The 20,713-nt window shown below is 32.4% G+C and overlaps 1 protein-coding gene across 1 annotated transcript; it reads left to right on the forward strand.

The window, feature by feature from the left end:
- The first annotated feature begins 5,754 nt into the window (after positions 1–5,754).
- Positions 5,755–6,856, forward strand: LOC133190622 (uncharacterized). Its single transcript, XM_061326312.1, has 3 exons — positions 5,755–5,818; positions 5,906–6,208; positions 6,465–6,856. The coding sequence occupies exons 1-3, from the start codon at positions 5,755–5,757 to the stop codon at positions 6,854–6,856; spliced, it is 759 nt and encodes a 252-aa protein (XP_061182296.1).
- Positions 6,857–20,713: the final 13,857 nt, after the last annotated feature.

A 20,713-nucleotide genomic window follows, 5' to 3' on the forward strand; every position in this document is an offset into this window, starting at 1 on the left:
CATGTACTTTATTTTTTATTTGTACTCAAAGCTATTCTAACAAACTATTTACTATAGTTTTGCATATTTTATTATAGATGAGTATAGAACATAATTTAATACTTTAATTTACTATGAAATTACTCAAGAACTTTTTTGGATTAGATTAATTTAGAGTCTGCAAATTTTGGAAATATTCAAATACAGCGTAATATTTCCTTTTAATGTTAAAAAATCAAGTGTAATAATGGGAGAAAATGAAATAAAACAGATAAAATTAAAAACTTTAATATTTAGTAAAATATAATACTATAGTAAACTACAGAATTTTTTATAAAGGTAATGACAACGTATTGGTCTCTTTTATTCCACAAATTTACATTTGTCAGAAATTTTCATGTTTTGGCCTTGTGACAGCTTCTTGTCAAATCAAGCACAAATCTATGAGACCTTAAACAAAGAGGAATAAATTTACCAAAGATATAAACAATTCATGCAGAACTTATTTCAAAATGACATGCTTTTTTGGGGGGAAAAAAAGAAGAAGAAAAAAACAAGGAAAAAAAACGTGATGCCAGATTTATACAGTGAAGGGTTTTTATTTTATCCAGTCCTTATTTTAATGTATTAGAATTTTTTTACTGGTATTTCTTAAAATGAAAATGGTGAAGAAAACGAACAGCGATCATTCTCATAAATTTTGTAAGGAATACTAATGAACAACGGAAAAAACCCCAATATCCTCTGGAAACACGAGTGGTGGGATTAGGTACCTAGGGGGAGTAAGCATCCCATGTCGACTGGTCACGCTTGCATTGAGCCTTATGTATTTTTCAGTTAAACGGGGCAATCTGTAGTCAAAAGTAGTAAACACAATGGTATAACAATAGGTAATCGAGAGATGGCAGTCAACGACAAAAAATAGGTTTTATTTGCAAACAATGTCGCTATAACAGCCATAAAATTTGCGAATTGTTGACTGTTGAAAGCCTGTGATAGCAACATACTTTCAGTACCCTGCATTGGTTTAGAAGTTGTTCTTACTCTCAACATATTCTTGTGTACTAAATCAGCTAGAGTACATAAACAGCATGTGCAAGTGCCATCGAAATATTTATACTTAATTAAAGGAAGTTGACGATGGGAAAGATGAAGTCATCTTCTTTATCATATTATTTAGTTTGTTAGTTGGCCATTATCGTCTATCGTTAGTAAAACATTCGAAAATGTAACGAATGTGGCAGACTCTTCACGTGGTTATGTGGAGTCGACGCATGAATGAAAATAACTATTGAAGGATATTGCATGCTCTTTGAAATATTGTAATTTTATATTATCCTCAATCATGTTTAATATATTAGTATGAACAAGACAGAAAATTTACTCGAAATCTACTTGGGAAGGAAACTTGCTGTGGCCTTCAACTCAACATTTCGATACATCTAATGCCTAAGTAAAATTAAAAGTAATGCCACTAAACAAAATATCGTAAAACAAGCTAAACATTGTAATTTTTCAATTTCATATTGTTTGTTAACCTTTTTGCTAGCGCTCTCGAGCGCTAGCAACTACGTTAGTCTATATTTCTGGAATACGCATGCTCGACTTCACGGTCGGGCATTCTGGGAAAACTACTGTAGATAGACTGTGCGATAACAATTTCGTTTTGTCATACAAATATAGATATGATCAGAATTTACACTAGCCTTTCCTGTCTGATATGTGCGATATACATTTCTTACGTTAGAGACAGGCAATACCAGTCTAGATCCGGATTCTGATTTTTTTTTTAATTTATTGTCTAACCTACACATAAAAGTACAAGAAAAACTTAGGTCATATAATGCCAAGATTCTAGACATCTAGCTTTCCTCACAGTTATACCACCTTCCTGGATAATTTCGGCAAGCTCGGAAAAAAATCTTTTCAGAGTATGTCGGAAAGACATGTCAGTTTAGTTTTTATCATCTGAAAATACATATGATCTGAAGTTTCGTGTTTTGTTGTCTATCCTGCACGTAAATGAACAAAAAGTAACAGTTACTCGGGTCTTATAAAACGAAGACTGTTATTTCTAAAATTGTAATGAATACCTAGCTTTTCTAATCTACCTTCATTGATTTTTCCGGCAAGTTCGGAAAACCGCCGCAACCTCGGATATGTTTACCGAGCTTGCCGGAAAGTTCCGAGAAGATGCGATTGCTAAAAAACAGTACCACACTGGAATATTTTAAACTAGTGCTCATTGGTTCTACTGACCTTTTTTCACCTCCAAATTGAAATTACAGTAGATTACAGAATGCTTAAAGCACAGTTAGGAGTTATGCCATTGCCGACGTGAAGCCCACTCTTAGATTCACCATTCTGAATTATGACCCCCCCTCCCGACTCAACCCCCCAGTGCTCCAATTAATGTGCCTTTTTATTAATAATTAATCGATTCAGCAAATTTAACAAATGGTTCAGGTATCTTCTGTATTTTATTATGCTACAGCGCTAGCTCACCAATCTTTTTAAAAGATAAGCTTGTAATACATTACAAGGAACAAAACAGTCATTACCTCAACATAAGGATCATTATTTAGGAAGGGGGATGAATATTGGCTATTTCACTAAATATGTAATCAAATGTAAAATAATACAAACTGTATGCGGCGTTTAAACCTAGAAGAGCGTGCTAAAGCAATTAGTTTGGCGTCTTCAGGTTTGAAAGATTATGCATTCCTCTAAGGAAAAATTGTTTCAAATATATTAGCATAATTTTTTTTTACTATAGATAGCCACGGCATTAAGTAAGCACCACACCTCAATTGTTCCACAAAGTAGGGGCAACCGGAAGTTGGGTGGACTGGGTATGGACACCAAGGTACTTGATAGATATTGAGCGATATGATAATCAATCTCTGTATATTATTTGATTTTTAACTGGGAGACTGCTTCTGGTGCAACCACTATCGGTAGTCACCAACTTCATATATGGGCAAAAACAGTGCTCAGTGCACGTCAGAAATTGTTTTTTGGGGCAAGAAGATCATTTAAAGGTCTTGTTATGAACCAAGACATTTGTCAATTTTACTGTATCGGAAAAGATGGCATATTAGATATACTAAAACGAATTAGGCATATGTATGAATCTAAATATATCTATTATATCGTCCTTAAAAGAAGGCAATATGTATAGATATAAACTCGGGCGTGTTTTTTTAACGATAACCCCAACATGACGTCGGAATGCATATTTTTAAAACTCGAACATTTTTACAATGGATCAGTAGCGCACTGGTTTGTCTGACAGGTCCGAATTTTCTCATCCAAAGAGCTACAGTTCTGCAGCTATTATCAATTATGTGCAAAAAATCGAAATGAAATTATGTATACTATAGCCTACAATCATAAATGTTTAGAATTCTGAAAAAAATAATAGTCTGTTGATCAGCAACTGTCAATCAAATAGAAATATTTACTCAAAGTAAACATGTATGTCCAGTCTAAATGATCAGTTGAGACCAGTTAAGCACGACCAAAGACTAGTCATAATTAATGTATTGTGATGGAAATTACCTCTAAAACCTGTTACATACAGTAAGAGAATATGTATTACATGTAATTTGAAACCTGATAAATAACACACACGTTTAGAGTGAGAGTCAGGTAATACATATATAACAATCTATAAATAATGATGATATAGCACATTTACAGTGTCTATACTAGTACTGCGCAAATATTGCCAAATTACATTTGAAGGTAAAGTCAATTTTCTACCTTACTAATCTGGTAATACTAAACATTATGATTTATGTGTGTAATATTATTTTTTATGAATTAATGATTTCTATAAAAATGATAATCTTACATTATTTTATTTATGTTTAGTTTTTGTTATGGCCGTCTATGTTTATCTTTAAATAATTTATGTTATTATTTACTGCTGAAGAAGATGGACGAACAAGGCGTGCAAAATGCCTATTGTGCGACAAATAAGAAAGTCAAAAATTAAATCTCAATGCGACCAAATTTTCTTAGATATTTCATTTAATATTAATTAACGTTTACTTGATGTAAAATCTCGGCAATATGCAACAATCTCGCATAGATTGAAATCATTAGTCTATGAAATAACATACACACACCAAAGAGGTAAAAAATGATCATTTCTTCATGTTATAACACAATTCTTCCATATGAGTGTGTGTTCACTCCATTTTTTGAAAGATTATACTCAAACTATGGGTAAAAATATACAATTATTGGGTAATATAAACATGAGGGAATGACCCCCTATACCTTAAAAAAATATTTTCCCGAGAAATATTTGAAGTCCATTTATTCAAGGGTCATATCACAAGCATAATTTGAATGCCATCAATTCTCTTAGGCTGTACAGCGTAATGGTTAATGTCTTAGTCTCGAAAAACAAAATGCTACTCAGGATTTTTATTGCTTCAGGTCGAATTCTAAAAATACATTTTTTAAAAATCATAAAAGGATTTTTTCAAAAGAATTTTCCACAGAAAAGTTTTGTTTGTCAGAATTCCATACCTTTCAATAATAAGAAGTTAACGCTTAATACGAAATTCACAAACTGAATATAACTTTTATAAATTTGAAGCTATAGGCATTTTGCATGCCTCCTTAGTTTAAATATTTCCAATCGGGGAAAAACTTTTTAAAAAAATATGTCTTTTGATTTTTAGTTGACCCCTTCGTATATTTGAAATGGAGAAGTTGGTTTAGCAGCCACATACTTTTTGTTTTAATTTTACATTTTGTTATTGATGTCAAACCTACGAAAGCCGTATAGGCCAGGCCCATTTTTGAGAAGATAAAAAAATATAAATTACGTTATAACGAGGTATTTATCTTATAACGCGTTAGTACTCGTCACAAAGAGTTAGTAATAACAAGTTAGTAACTCGTTATAACGAGTTAGTTAAATTGTAATAACGAGTTAGTAATATCGTTAAAACGAGATAATTATCTCGTTATAACAAGTTAGTTATATCGAGTCAATGTCTTCCTTATCTCATTATATCGAGATAATTATCTCGCTATAGCGAGTTAGTTATCTTGTTATAACGTCTTAGTTATCTCATTATTAAGAATAAGAATTGACCTACAGCGTTAATATCTCTAAGTTAAGAATACCAGTACTGGAAATATACAGAGTCGATTCGCTCAGTTTGTTTGTAGTGTGCACTATAAATATTTTATGGAACAAAAAGCATAACAGTTTATTGTCTTATGCTTTTGATTAGTGTTCTATATTGAACAGAACGAATATAAAATATAGCTTGTTCATTAATTGTTTTCAACACAGTGATATTGTCATGCAACTGATGTGTAAAGGTGTCCGCCTTAATGTTACTTTACTTATCAAAATATTATTATTGACAGCAAGTCAGTTCAATACTCTATCATAATTTAACCCTAGTGCTAATTAAGTTTTCAACCATTTATCACATTTTCAACTTAAATTCGATTGATAAAATCCATTATATTCCTGTATTGCTTTTAAACTTTCCCGTAATAACGAGAAAACTATTCCGTTATAACGAGATAACCAACTCTTTATAACGAGATGATAACTGCATGGTTATAATGAAATAGATTTTATATCCTCTCAGAAATAAGCCTATCCAGCTTTCGTACAAACCTTCTATGATCGCTCAATATTTTTTGTCAATAAGCAATAATGCAGTTTTACGAGTGCAAAGAAAAAGAACGGTTACATTTATTATTTATTTAAGTGCATTATCTATTTGACAGAAAAAGATGAAACCATTTCCATTAATCACTTTCCTTCTTTTGCCTTTGATGGGAGTGACAAAAGTCTCGGGTTTGTTTTTAATTTTTTTAAAATTCGAACGTATACTTTTAGACATCACAATGTTGTTATTTTAATTTCTATTTGTTTACAATATAGACCAGTCTTTCGCTCTTTGTGGTGACCAGAAAGGCTTTATACGATGTGCCAATGGTACAAAGATACAGATTGTTTCTGCTAATTATGGTCGAACAGATCAGCATGTATGTCCCGGGAATAATACTAATACAAACACCTGTCGGTCAAAGACCTCTGAAATCAAAGTCAAATGGAACTGTAATGGATACAGAATGTGTCACCTACATGCCTCAAATAAAATCTTTGGAGATGAATGTCCAAATTACAGTAAATATTTAGAAATCACCTATCGGTGTGTTCAGGAGTCAAAAGCACTTTCAGAAGGTAAATGGAAAATTTGAAATCAAACATTCATATCGATCGATTATGTGATCACTAGTAAAGAAAGATAAAAAATATGTATTAAAGCTTCAACGTCAGAGCAATGATTCCCAAGACATAAACAGGATATATATTAAATCTAATTATCTTAATAAAATAAACACAACGAATATCATAAAATAGCAATTAATAAAATCAGTAAGGAATGAATTGAGTTTGCTTTTAGAAAAAAAAAATCATTTTTGATTTCTTTCTATAGGAAAATCCTTCATAGCTTTCCACGCATGTACTCATAGGACCCTACACTTTCATAGGAATACTCCAACCAACATTGTATATGACGGTGCTTATTTCAATAACGGGAGCGCATACGACACTCACTCCGGATTTTTCACTGCGCCATCTGACGGACTGTACACCTTTGCTTGGTCTAGTTTGGTAGGGGGACGAAAAATATTTAACTCTGAAATTTGCGTTAATAGTTATAGGAAAGGATTGCTAGGCTGTAACAATGAAGATAATCCAGGGCTTCAGTCTTGCTCTAATACTGTACCACTAATTTTGAAATCCGGCGACAGAGTTAATATTCGTTCTATTACAGGAAATAATTTGTTGCCGTTTTATTCAAGTTTTCAGGGATGGAAAATTTGACTTTTTTCTAGTCTTGTTTACTGATTATCACAAAATGTTTAAATAAAGAAAGAATAATTTTTCTTTCAATGTACTTCTGAAATATTTACAAATAAGAATGTGTTCAGAATTTGGTTCAGAAAAAATTATTCCTATCTATCATTTGGTGTGATTCAGATGCCCATTTTACTTAAACAATAAAATGCTTTCTTTGGCTGTTAGTATGGAATTAATGTTGCAGCTCTTGCAGAAAAAAATGCATAACCCGCGTAAGCTGGTTATGTAATTTTTTCTGCAATAGCTGCAATTTAATTTCCATACTAACAGCCAAAGAAAGACATTTTATTGTTTATATCGATATCTGTACAAATAATCATCTAATGAAGAATTAAGTAGATTAAATATTGTATTATTGACATGTACATCATTGTACGTTTCAATGATGGAAGAGCCACTGCTCAAATCTATACAGGTGATATCCTTAGTGGTGTTTACTGACTGATTAACAACAATGGTTTTCTTAAGAAATAAAGGAGTAAATATTCAGTGGACGTAAATATATAATAACCTACGACTAAGAATAATAAGAATGTCAGACACCTCGGCTCAACGAAACCTCGATCCATTGACATTTAACTGTAGGTCCAATGACACCTCGGCCCAAACACGTCGGCACAAGATTTAAGACAGGTCGACTTACATATAAGACACCTCGGTCCAAGCAAAATTTCATTAGGAAAAATATATTTCCCATTTGCGACTTAAATAAAATTTTGCTTGAAAAAGTACATGGATAAACGATCTTTTATGTATATATATATATATATATATATATATATATATATATATATATATATATATATATATATATATATATATATATATATATATATATATATATATATATATATATATATTAAAAAAAGACCTTCCACGAGTATGTTGACGATAATCAAGGAATGAGAAGACAATCATTGAAAATGGTAACTGATAAACAAACAAGATCTTTTGGAGTTTCAAGTGAGTGTCATATTGGTGACAATGAGGGGTTAATTACGAGCAGGCTTAATTGTGAGAAGGTAATTAAGAACACTTACGTCCAATGAATATTTTCTCCCTTTATATCAAACTAGTTCGAACCCGTCTAATGGTTGCAACCAGATATTGCAGAAAAAATTACATAACTCAGTAACTCTATCTATATATTTTTTTCCTGCAATAATAGCTGCAACTGCTAATTCTTTTATTTATCAAAACACGTAAAAATGAAGTCTATATACGTGTATATCTTTTCACAGATTATCAACCTATATCAGATGTTTCAGCACATCAGAGAAACAATGCAAATGATACGATAAAATTCTTTTTTTTTTCAATAGAAATTAAAAATCATAAGATTTAAAGAATTGCTAGTACATGTGTGTTGAAAAAGTTTTATTTAAATGTATATATAGCAAAAGGGCATTTTCGAGAAGCAAAAGATGTAAATTAAAGTCTGATCTAATTCAGTTGGAAAGTAAAACAATTATCTATCATTGAAATCCCTCTCCCCATATTTATAAATTTTTGAATTAAAAAATCGTTTAATCGTCAGAACAAAAAATAAATCAATAATATCAATTCAGACGCTGGGTTTATTTTTTTTCTATCATAAAAGTTTGATTGGGCCGAGGTGTCTTTTATATTTGTCGAGGTGTTAATAATCTTGGGCCGACCTGTCAGGGCCCAGGTGTCAGACGTGACGGGCCAAGTTGTTGTTGGGCCGAGGCGTCTGTCTACCAATAATACATAGAACCAATATGTCAAATTCAACCAAACTTTGCCACAAAGGATACTTTGGTGAGGGGAATTCAAGTTCGTTCAAATGAAGAGCCACACTCTTTTGTCGAGGAGGAGGGGGGATAATAGAGAAAACGTGAAGAATTGGTAAGGTCATTTAAAAGACTTTTTAAAGATCCAACTGGGCCTTAAGGATGACATTTACTCAGAAGACCAAAAAATTCAAACCATGCCCACAGGATAGGTTGAGAATACCACAGGGGGATAGGAATATAGGAACACGCAAGTCATATTTGATGCTGAAGTATCCCAGTGATGCGTAGATTCAAGTTCGGCTTTGTCATGACCCCTGAAAGCTAGGGTTGGACCACAATATTGGGTCAAATTTTTTCATATAAACAATGAGGGAAATTTTTTTAAAATAATCCTCTGAAGATCAGCAGGACATAATCTAAATGTCGTCGTTGTCGATGTATTTAAATGTCGTCGTTGTCCATGCATCTAAATGTCGTCCTTGTTGATGTCTCTAAATGTTGTCGTTGTCGAATTGAAGGCTACATCAAGAGTTTATTTTTTACATGTAGAATTTTTAAGACCAATTATGCTTCATAAGAAAATAAATTATAGGAATTACTGTCCATCGAAATTCCGACACATTGTTGAAAGACTACATAGATATTGTCTATGAAGAACGCAGAGTAGAGTTTAGTTACACTTTAGAGTACTTATGAGTAGAATCGGAATAATTTTTAGCAAAGTAAGTGGTAGATGACCAATCATAAGCATTTTTCAATGATGTCAGAAGCTGGTCATTATCAATAAACTTCCTTTTAAATCAATCCCATCGCTATTTTTTCTACAGCAAGAGAACCCTCAAAGACAGTTTGACTAAAATACTTCTGAAAATGAACCTTTAATCGGCAAAAGTGATCTTCTGCAATTTTAATTGTTAATTACATCGAAATTAACATTCAACAGTGCGACAAATTATGAAGCTTAGGAATTCTTTTGGCCATTCAATAGAGACTTTAAGAGTGTCGTTCTTTATGAAAGCTTCTCATTAGAATTCTTTCTACATTTTATGTTTTACAAAGAATGAATCCTCATAACACTGCTTTCTCGCCCCTTTTTAAATGCAGAATTTTACATTTTCAAATCAGAACATTGTTCTATTATAGCTAAAGTCTTAAAGCATAGTCTGTATAGATACTCATAAAAGATTTTTTGGGGAAAGACACTTTCAATATATACATTATATCGATTAAATAAAATCTTATACTTCACTGTAAAATTCTGGTTTCGCCATTACAGCTAGGTAGGTCATTGTATTATTTGAACGAGAAGGCGGAGCGTCTCTCAAGCGTGCGATTAGTGTGAATACATTAGCGTGTGTTCGAAGTGTACTAAGTTTTATGATTAACTGACACCTAAAAAACCTTTTTCATGCTAGAGACCGACAAAATATAAGCATACATTTTTAATTTGGCTGGCTTAACTTTGATTTCTTTTCTGCTTAACTTACGAGTCGTATTTGAAATGATTTACTAGAAATTCGTTAAATTATTTATATATTAAATACACAATGGAATTTGGAAACAGGCCGTAAAACGAAGGATACACTATTTTTCACACTTTAAAGAAACCCCCCCTTTTTTTTTTTTAAAAAAGAAATAATTAATCCATTTAAGCTTATTACGAACATAATTAGAAATTGTTCATGCATATATAATTTTGCAAAATCCGAGTGCTACAACAAATACACGTAGGCGGTTGAATTACGATATAAAACTACACTCGGTGTATAAAAAATAGATAGTTAAGAAAGTGAAAATTTAAACGTCAATTAAACGTCAGTTTAAAGTCAGTATCATAGCTGGTGGATAAAGAAACATCCGTGTCAGTGTACTTTGTACAGTCCAAATTGCATTGCTTAAAAAAATCCTGTTTATTCATGCCAGACAAGTTAATATGATCTTCCTCATTTCGGAATTCATTAATTGTCGAAATCCACTCCTGTACTTTTTGATTTTAACAAACTCTCTCCCTGTAGTAAGATAAATAATAAATCACTCTGAGGTATTTTTAACGCCCTTTTTCATTCGACTGATTTTTTTTTACTTATATCTAGATCGGACATGTGAAAGGGTCATACGAATGCATGTTCTTGCTTTTAAACATTATGCTTTAAAAATACCTGCGAACATGGACTTTCTTACACATGATCTAAAAAACAAAAAACAAAAAAAAAAAAAAAAAAAAAAAAAAAAAAAATTGTGAAATTAATTTTGTGCCGATGTTAGAAGTTATATTATTTGCTTCAGATTAAACCTGAAGCTTTCTTCTATTCAAATTAGGGGTGCTTTTTGTGCAAATGTATTCATCAAATGACTTTTCATCCGATACACAGGTTTTTTGAGCGCTCCGTACTTCAATTTCTTTCCATGAAGGTTTCTTCTATTGGAAGTATGCATTTGTGCACTTTTTACAAACAATTTATTTTTCGAAAGATATGATGAATTGGTGTTTTTTCAAATAACGGACTATAAAATTAATGACAGTTTTGACTGAAAAAAATCTTTCATATCTTCCAAGGCAACGAACGGAGCACCGATGTATATTTTCAGGAACAAGGGCAAATGAATCATATATACCCACAGTAATTTGAATTTTAAAATTCTGTATTTATGAGACACAAGCAGTAAGTGCAAGCTTTATGCTACAGGACTTCAATATAAATTGATATATACCCCCCCCCCCCCAAAAAAAAAAATCAAACAAAATCGACTGAATATATTAACACATCTTAATCATAATAAAGTTTTCTCCCAGAATTTTAATTACTCATTTGAAATATGATTTGACCATCGATAGCTCGCAGACACTAGACACTATATGTTGCGTAGGTGTGCTAAAAGCGTGGAAGTGAATAGATTTGAGTCACGTGTTCAGTGCTTTGTTATTCATGAGATCAAAGACGGGTTGAAATTTGTAAATAGGGTGCCTTTACTATGGAGACAAGCACCCGTGATTTTGCACCTTTTTGCAAAATAACAAATGAGCGCAAGATTGCTTCAATTTCTTTCATGAATGTAAATGACTAGTATAGCTCTTTACATTGACCGTATTTACGACAACTTGAAACATCCATGCGCTCATATAAAAAATGGGCTTGCAAAATGGAGGTGTGGCCTAAAGTCTATGAGAAATCGATGTAAACAGCATACCCCTGCTATATTAATCACATAAATACCTAATTACAGCGCAAGGAAGTAAAAATTTAAATTGAAATTAATAAACTACAATGTTTGATGGAAAGATTGAGGAAAAAATATTTAGAAATTCTTTAATTTAATTTTTTGTAAATTATCGGGGGGGGGGGGGGGGGCAGATTTGGACGTTTAAACGATTCATCCTTTTAATGGAATAGTGAAAAGATGAGGTTGGATATATGTAATAAGTGATCTGCTTTTCTTGGATGAGTGATTTGTTGGATTTTCAATGGTTACTTATTGCCTCTATTAGCTGAACGATTTAATATTCCTATGAAGCAGAATTTATTCAAAATCTTCTACATGAGAAGGAAACTCTTGCCTTGGCCTGCAATTCGACATTTAGATATATCGATGGCTATGGGCGGAGGAAAGGGTATAAAAGACGTTTACACAAAACGAACAATTAATTTGCAACAAAAAACAAACAAACAAAAACAAAAAACAAAAAAAAAAAAAACAAAAAAAAAAACAAACAACACAAAAAAAAAAAAAAAAAACAAAAAAAAAATACTGAAATACGAAACAAACAGCTTAAAGTAAAATCAACAGACTCTGCAAAATGAACGATCACCGATGCAAAGCATAATAGCCATCTATCCTTGTGTGTACTAGTCCAAGCTAACCAAGCATGTAACAACATTGTCTTTGATTTTAAGGCTCATTATTAGTCCCCTAGCGGTGAAACCGGAGGGGACTGTAGGTTTCCTCTGAGTCTGTCCGTCCGTCAGTCTGTCCCTCTGTCAGTCTGTCCCACTTGGTTTTCCGCACTTTTTTTTTCTAAACGCTTGCAGATATTAAGCTGATTTTCGGTATGTGAGTGTATCTTGATGAGTTACAGATCAAGTTTGCATTTCGTTCCTCTTCAACGATTTGCTTCAATATACATGTATACATTTAATAATTCTACAAATACGGGGGACAGTTGAACCCCCCTCCACCGAACTGCGCATGCTCTTCTTTTTTTCCCTAAGCGGGGGACACAAATTCTCTGAATTAGCTTGTTTTAATTGTATTTAGAAGAACTGGGATTTAAATCTACAAGTGGTAATCCAACTTATACCCATGGCTCCCTTTCTAAGGAGGAAATTCTTCAAAATCATATGTCAGTTTTGAATATCTTTAATATTCCCAACAACCAAAATGAACTTGAATTACCATATTTATATTGGATTCCAAAACCTCATAAAAATCCTTACAAACAAAGATACATAGCAGGTTCCAGTAAATGTTATACCAAGCCTCTTTCTTTACTCCTCACTAAAATATTAACAGCAGTAAAGGAAAACTTCAGGAACATTGTGCAACAATATATTCGAGAATTGATCTAAATCAAATCTGGATACTTAAGAATTCCAAGAAACTTTCGGAAAATATGAAATCATAAAAATCATAGCATAAAAATTACGACTTTTAACTCTGTATACAACCATTCCCCACGATAAAATAAATAATTTCAACAAAAATGGAACTCGTTGATTTACTTACCTTGTCATTTGTCCTATGCAACATTATTTTGTTAAAAACATTCTGATTGTACACACAAGTAGTCTGAAGTTGACATTTAAAAGATGCTTGTGTTTCTGACCTACAATATCTATGTTGTCTTTGGAGATCAGGTCTTCCAACAATATGTTGTATGCTCTGAAAGTATAGTGAAGAAAATAATAAGGTTATATCTTCTCCATAACCACAATGTCAAATTCAAGCATTGTGAGAGGAGTCCAGATTTGTTCAAAAACCATATTTTTATGAGGAAAACATTTCAGAAGTTTTGCTTGATAACTCAATATCGGACAAAAACATTTGGTCAGACATAAGGCGTAAATGTGCGCGAGACTTTCAGGACAACACGATAGTATATTGTGCTGAAGAGAAAATATTGGGAGCCATGACAAAGACTGCCAATACCGTGTTATTGATCTATTCTATTGAAATAGCTAGCTGAGGTGAGCTAATATATAAAATACTGCGCTATTATTTCTTCTAATGTGTCGATGATGCACATGTTGAAAGCTAAAACTGTGAATCATTTAAATATCAATGTATTAAAAATGCTATTTTCCACATACAAGTACTGATGTCTGTTACAAACATTTAATCATGAAACAACAGATCCATTCCAGTGATCTTTCAATTAAAATAGAAGAATCGTTTATTCTTTTTTATAGCAAGTGATTCCCTGATCAAAATAAAATACTTTTGACACAAGCTAAAAAATCAAAAGTTCTTAAAATGTATTTTACCTGAACTTTCATCTTTCACGAATTATCAAGAAGGAACTAATCAAAATATCATTTATTTATGTTTATATATATATATAGTTATATTGATCTAATGGTATATATATATATATATATATATATATATATATATATATATATATATATATATATATATATATATATATATATATATATATATATATAATCTCTACTATTTGTCTAATGTCTGGAAAATCAGTTTCAGTTTTATAATGTTTGAAAAACTATTATAAAACTAAAATAAGCAAATTTTTTTTTGCATTTCTTATTTGAAATCTTTCCACACGAACAAAATAGTTCCCATGCAAGAAAACTCCTTTAGAAAACATTTCATTTGCATTTGACTTTCTCTCTATTAATAACATTATAGTAGGTTATATACATACAAAATTTATGAATATGAAGATTTACGGTTAAAAATAAAGGGCAAATTTGTTCAGTAATGAAGAAACATGCAACAGAGGCACAGGTGACAAGGCCAGTGGTGAAGCAGTCAATCAGATGAAAAGAACACAAGACGGAGTACACAAGAAGTTTGCAAGCGTTATATGATTATTATTATTGTTTAACGCCTAGTCGGCAATATTTCAGCCACATTTCGGCGTAAAACGAAGACAAAGCTTCATGGCTGTAACTAGCCTAGGCAAACATGATGCATTAAATCATTTGTAGAAAGTTAATATACAAATTGCTCCTATAAAAACATGAAAAGGTTTGTTAGAATAATTTACAATGCTAAAATCTGTCGCAATCTAAATATACTTGCACAATACAGTGTATGGTAAACGTAGTATAAATGTACCTACATACAACCTCTGTTTTAGAAGAAAGAATACGTGTGATCTATTGGAACGCATTCTGAGGTAAGCTCTCTCTTTTCTGTGAAAACTTTCGACATTTCATTTTTTTCTCCTTAAGAACCACTGGGCTAAAATCAACGAAACTGGTCTCAAAGCAATATTTGTAATGACTGTAAAATATATAGCTTGTAAGTACAGATAAATAATCATGCCATTTCAAGAAAAAAATAGTAGTAAAAAAGGAGTCGGGTCTTTTCAAATGTTCTTCCCAAGAACTTTTAGGCCAAAGAAGACAACATTTAAAGAGTAAAGAGTATAAAAGCATATTTCTTCAAATCATGACCAATTGGCCTGGGTATTGCGATGGACAAACAATAACATATTTGTATCAAGAATATATGGGTTGATACTTTAGATCGTCCTCTTAAAATAGACGAGAAAGAAAAGAAACCCGAAGCATCCGTTTGTTATACAGATCAGATTTGTTCAATCCTGGCTTCACAAGTAAGGTTAGGCGAAAATATGTAATTAAAGTTATATATAGAAATATGTTAGACCATAATCTTCTGATTGGCTCTCAGAATAAGATTTGCGTTTTAAAATTATGCATTTTCTTAAAGGACTTATCGCATGATCTTTCAAAAATCGTAATTTTATGAAAAATTTTATCTATAACCTTATTTATTAAAATACTGAATACAATAAACGTTGTTGAAAGCATATTTTAAGAGATATGGAGAGCTGAAATTCAAATACGGCAATATGCATATTTCAATCGGATTTCGGCGAAATACTGCTCTGACGTCATAGGCGACAATTCGGTGATAGAGAGATGAGAATATGCACACATTTACGGAGTTATCAACGACAAATGCAGCTTAATTATGAAAAATGCTGAAAAAATGAATTCCTTATAATTATGCTTTTCAATTACTATAGAACATTAATTAGTTCTAAGGTATAAGGCTTTTAAGATATTTTCGTTTTTTATTCAAAATATTTAGAACCTGTAGCTCTAATTACGGCAATGTTTCGTGATCGGGAATTTACTTTTCAAGATCGCCATCCTTTAAAAAACATATGAAGACTTGCATAAATTAATGTTATATACAAAACGAAGAATAACAAAGTTATATAATGTTTAATTTGTGAATCAAACAAGTTAATACATGTGATAAGATGACAAATCAAACTACATTGTTATGACGAGTTTCTTCGTCTTCGCTGCGTCTCCCTCGCTATCGTCGATGCTATTTTTACAATGTTAACAGATTTTTCAGATTTTTTCTTGCTGACAATTCTAGCATATAAGGTTGAATATTCAATTTATATCGATAAAATAAGTGATTTGGTCGTCCACAACGCAGAAAATTCAGGTTGTATCGCGTATATTTTAGTAAGATTAATGAAGAGCTGATCAGCCATTGTCGCCTTTGACGTCACAGGGTCACGTGATTGCTATCTAATTAACTTAGATTTTTAATTCAGGGGTTTTCATTTGAGTCAATAATTGGTTGATTACCGCGATTTATCCACAGTAAAAACACAGAATTTATAAATTGTGGTCATAAGGAACGTAATACGCTTTTAATTTCAAATAATTTAGAAACATGCGATAAGTCCTTTAAATAAGGATATATAGGAGTACATGTATATCATGCGCCCAAAAGAGCATAGAGTGAGGAAACAATGGGAGTCAAAGTGCTACAGCGGGAAAACATTTAACACTCACCATTATGGGCAAAATCTTACTTAGGAAAAATTGATTTGTTTTATAACAACTATACCTTTCTACATTACGTGAGGATAGCTGCATGTTACTGTGACTAATTGCGGCCCTGTGATATGTTAGAACCGTGTAACATGTATTTTCTGCGTTTGAGAATTTTTGCACTTTGATCCTAAGGATTTGGAAGAAAAATGTCATGTTTATGTTTTTTAAATTCATTTAAATACCATGTTGATCAACTGTTGATCAAAAGTGCATGAGAACTGATGCTAAGCTATACTGTCTTTTAGTTAGTCTTCATTTGTTTGTTTGTTTGTATGTTGTTTAACGTCCCTCTCGAGAGTTTTTCACTCATATGGAGACGCCACCACTTGCCGGTGGAGCTGCAAATTTTGTCCTATACTCGGCACTTATGGCCATTGAGCAGTGAGGGATCTTTTTCGTGCCAGCACCTACTGCGACACGGGACCTCGGTTTATACGGTCTCATCCGAAGGACCGGTCTCCACGTCCCACAGTGGGATTTGAACCCGCGACGTAATGATCAAGTCCTTACGCCGCGACTCGAGCAGACGCTCTAACCACTGCGCCACGCGGGCGACCAGTTAGTCTTCGTAAATTATTTTCAAATAATTATTTTCATGCATCCGTAAGCGTAATTCTTTTTTGTTTAGAATATAGAGTAAGAAGTTAGTGAAGAAGTGAAATAACATTAAATCAGGTTGACTGACATAAGCACCGCATATCAGACTTGCATTCATAAAATATAAAAAAAACCCTTATACAATTAAGCTCTAATTTCATAAAACTTGGTACAGGATTTAGATTATATTAAACTAAAATAAAATTCTCTTTGGATTCCAAAGAACGTTATGAACGAAACTAATAATCAAAATGTTAAAGCTTACCGTCCACATTCAGTGAAGTTGTGGCAATCATAAATTTTCTTGTCACAAACAAAAACCTTTTTAAAGTGCTTGATATGCGAAAAGAATGTTTTATTTCAAAGAATAAAGGTATATTAACCTGCAAAAAATCATTATAAAATATAATATTATACGCTATTTTGAAACAAACTCTCAAAAAAACTTGTGTCACAAATTGACAGTATGCGTAGACCTTGTTGTAAATACAGCCGCTTATCTTCGGGTCGTATTTTGTCTGACATGTTTCATACCATTTGTTAAATCATTGCTTTTATACTAAATTTGACTACGGAGTACTCCATATACATGATCAGTACATAGGACCCAGGGCGGGTCAAAAGGGGATGCATACTCCTCGTAGGCACCTGATCCAACATCTGATGTTTCCAGGAGTCCTTGTTTTTTCGTGATTCGTTTTGTTTACTGGATTTATGAGATTGATCACCCTTTATTATCCTCACATGTTGAAAGCTTAAAGTTTAAACGAGTTGAAATTCTGAATATATAAATTATCAATGATTTAAAAATATAATTTTCCAAATACACGTATTGATGTCTAGAATTTGCAAACAAACATAAAGCAACAGATCCATTCCAGTGACTTTTAATTTAAGACAAAATAATCGCTACGCCTTTTGTTTTTGTGTGGCGGTATGTTCAACGAAGTTTGGTGCCTCCATTTTGATTTATGATAAATATTTGAAAAGCCTATTCCGACTTTCGTTATTATGCAAATAACACCCCCACCCTATCCCCACCCCGTCCAACAGGTTGACTTTATAAATGTATTTTACCATTATAAGAATATATTTTTTTTCAAAAGAAGAAATACTATTAGATAATTATCTGGCATTTTTTAGTCAATATGTTTAAATTTTCTGCACGTATATAAACAAACAACATGTAGATCTGTTAAGGCGGTGCATATACCAATCAGTGGTATTACCAAAAGGATGTTAAATTTGTTATTCTCAAACAATCTAACGGTCCAACACTAATTATCACCAGCACAATGAAAACACTAATTATCGTAAAATAAAAATTCCGGTGTAAAGACATCTTCGCTAGCCAAGGGTTTCTGATACGCTACTCTCCTCATAAACCCTTGGAATACGGTGCTGACAAAGGATTGTTTTCGTCACGTGACCACAATTCTTACCAGGTACGCACAGATTGCGTCATCGACAGAAATAAAAAGCGTATTTAAAAAAATAATGTTTTTAAAGAATAATTAACAAGAAGGTATTGAGTTATGTTAATTGGTTATTTAAACATGTTAAAATGCAAATCTAGATCTTCAGTATTGATTCTTAATCACATATTTTGCACGTAGCTTAAGATATTGGATGACACCATATAGCTATTCATAGAATGGCATGTTATCTTACGGATCGTTGTTTACTTGCGTTTTTCATTCCCGATATTAAAGAGTCAAGATATATCCCGAACGCAAATATCGTCATTTACAAAAAAACAATTGCTTGATTGGTCGAACGATGTCGATCAACTCCAATCACAACTTGAGAAAAAAATCCCAACTTTTTTTAACACCGTATGCCAAGGGCTTATGAGGAGAGTAGCGTATCAGAAACCCTTGGCTAGCGAAGATGGTGTAAAGACGGAAAATGACCTCCGTAGAATAATGACCGGGGGGCATTTTTCAAAGGCAAAAAATGACACCCAGCCGTAGAAAATATTAATTTTTTGTAGAAAAAGAGACCCAGGGGTCATTTTTAAAAAAAATATATATGTGTCCTATAAAAAATTGACCCCAGTTGAAAAATGACCCCTTAACAGGCGATTCATGCTGAGGTTTGAACCTCAATGTTTAATTCTTCTTTATGTCCTTTTTGACCAGCACTGGACGAAGGTGCAATTAAAATGCATTAAAACAGCATTACATTCAATGCATAATTCTAACTATTAAGCATATTGTGTTCTTAGCAGTCCAGGGGCGTCGGCAAATATTTGACATTGGGGAGGCGAACTGGATCAAAGGGGGAGGGGGTCCTAACCAAATTTTTGTGACATGAACTAAATAATTGAAATTTCCGCCAAAATCTTGATATTTTCCCCATTAAGTCAAAAGCCTAGAGGTATTTTCTGATTTAAAAAAAACCCAATTAAATATGAAACCAAAAAGAAATGTTTTACGTTTTTTTAATAAGTTAAATATACTACATGTATGAATGAAAACAAAACCGGAATATTTTTTTAAATAGCTAGGAGCTAGGTTTTTTCCCAATCGGCATAGAAAGAACATTGAAGGGTTTATGACGAAGTAAAGATAAAGATACATATAATTTTCTATTATTGAATAATATTTATTGCAAAAGTATGAAATTTAAAATGGACAGGATGATTAATCCTTTAAAATCTCTCCATTTTTAATTGCAGAAATATGTATGACATTATAAAAAAAATCAACTGAAGTTGTTTTAAATAGTAATTTTTACCCAGTATTTTAGTATTTTGCTTTAATTTAATAACTTACAACTTCGATTCATCAAAAATCGACAATGAACAGGCCTGTTATAAGGGGTGTCAGGAGGAGGGAGTGCTCCAATTTTTGCTCAATTTCTCCACTTTTTCTGAGAATAGTTTTTTTTTTTGCTTAAGTTTCCATATGTAAAAATTCATTCATTTAGACGCTGCTTGCCCCCCCCTTTCATACACACTTTTTGTTGCTTGTTTTGTTTATTTGCAAAATTATTGGGGGGGGGGGGGGCGACCGCCGCCCCTGCCGCCTCTTTGCTGACGCCCCTGAGCACATATTGAACATCGTAAAATGGCTACTATTGGTTATTACTCTGAACGTAGTCTCCCTTTATGACTGTCTTCCATTTGTTTCATATTTAGATATTTGACGGATTATAGACATTCATTGCTAAATAACAGACAAGCGGGATGTTCTTGTTTTTCTATGGTAAACATGTCTCCCAAAGTATTCTTTTATATATATATATATTTTAATGGCAAAAAAGTCGTAAAAATGAGGTAGAATGTATCGCAAATGACATAATATTTTCCAAACGACATTCTGTGGATATATTTCCAAATGAAAAAAGGGTGAAGATAACGAACAGTGATGATTTTAAAAGATCCACAAACA

The sequence above is a fragment of the Saccostrea echinata genome, unplaced genomic scaffold, assembly GCF_033153115.1.
Source record: "Saccostrea echinata isolate AGI-Se365-2 ecotype Australia unplaced genomic scaffold, CSIRO_AGI_Sech_v1 ptg000022l, whole genome shotgun sequence".
Taxonomy (NCBI): domain Eukaryota; kingdom Metazoa; phylum Mollusca; class Bivalvia; order Ostreida; family Ostreidae; genus Saccostrea; species Saccostrea echinata.

What these genes read in the sequence shown, in the direction of transcription:
- LOC133190622 (XM_061326312.1), top strand. Translation starts at nt 5,755, where the DNA reads ATGAAACCATTTCCATTAATCACTTTCCTTCTTTTGCCTTTGATGGGA. An exon ending in GGGAGTGACAAAAGTCTCGG is followed by an intron (nt 5,819 to 5,905) that starts GTTTGTTTTTAA and finishes TTTACAATATAG; the next exon opens with ACCAGTCTTTCGCTCTTTGT. An exon ending in GTCAAAAGCACTTTCAGAAG is followed by an intron (nt 6,209 to 6,464) that starts GTAAATGGAAAA and finishes TTCTTTCTATAG; the next exon opens with GAAAATCCTTCATAGCTTTC.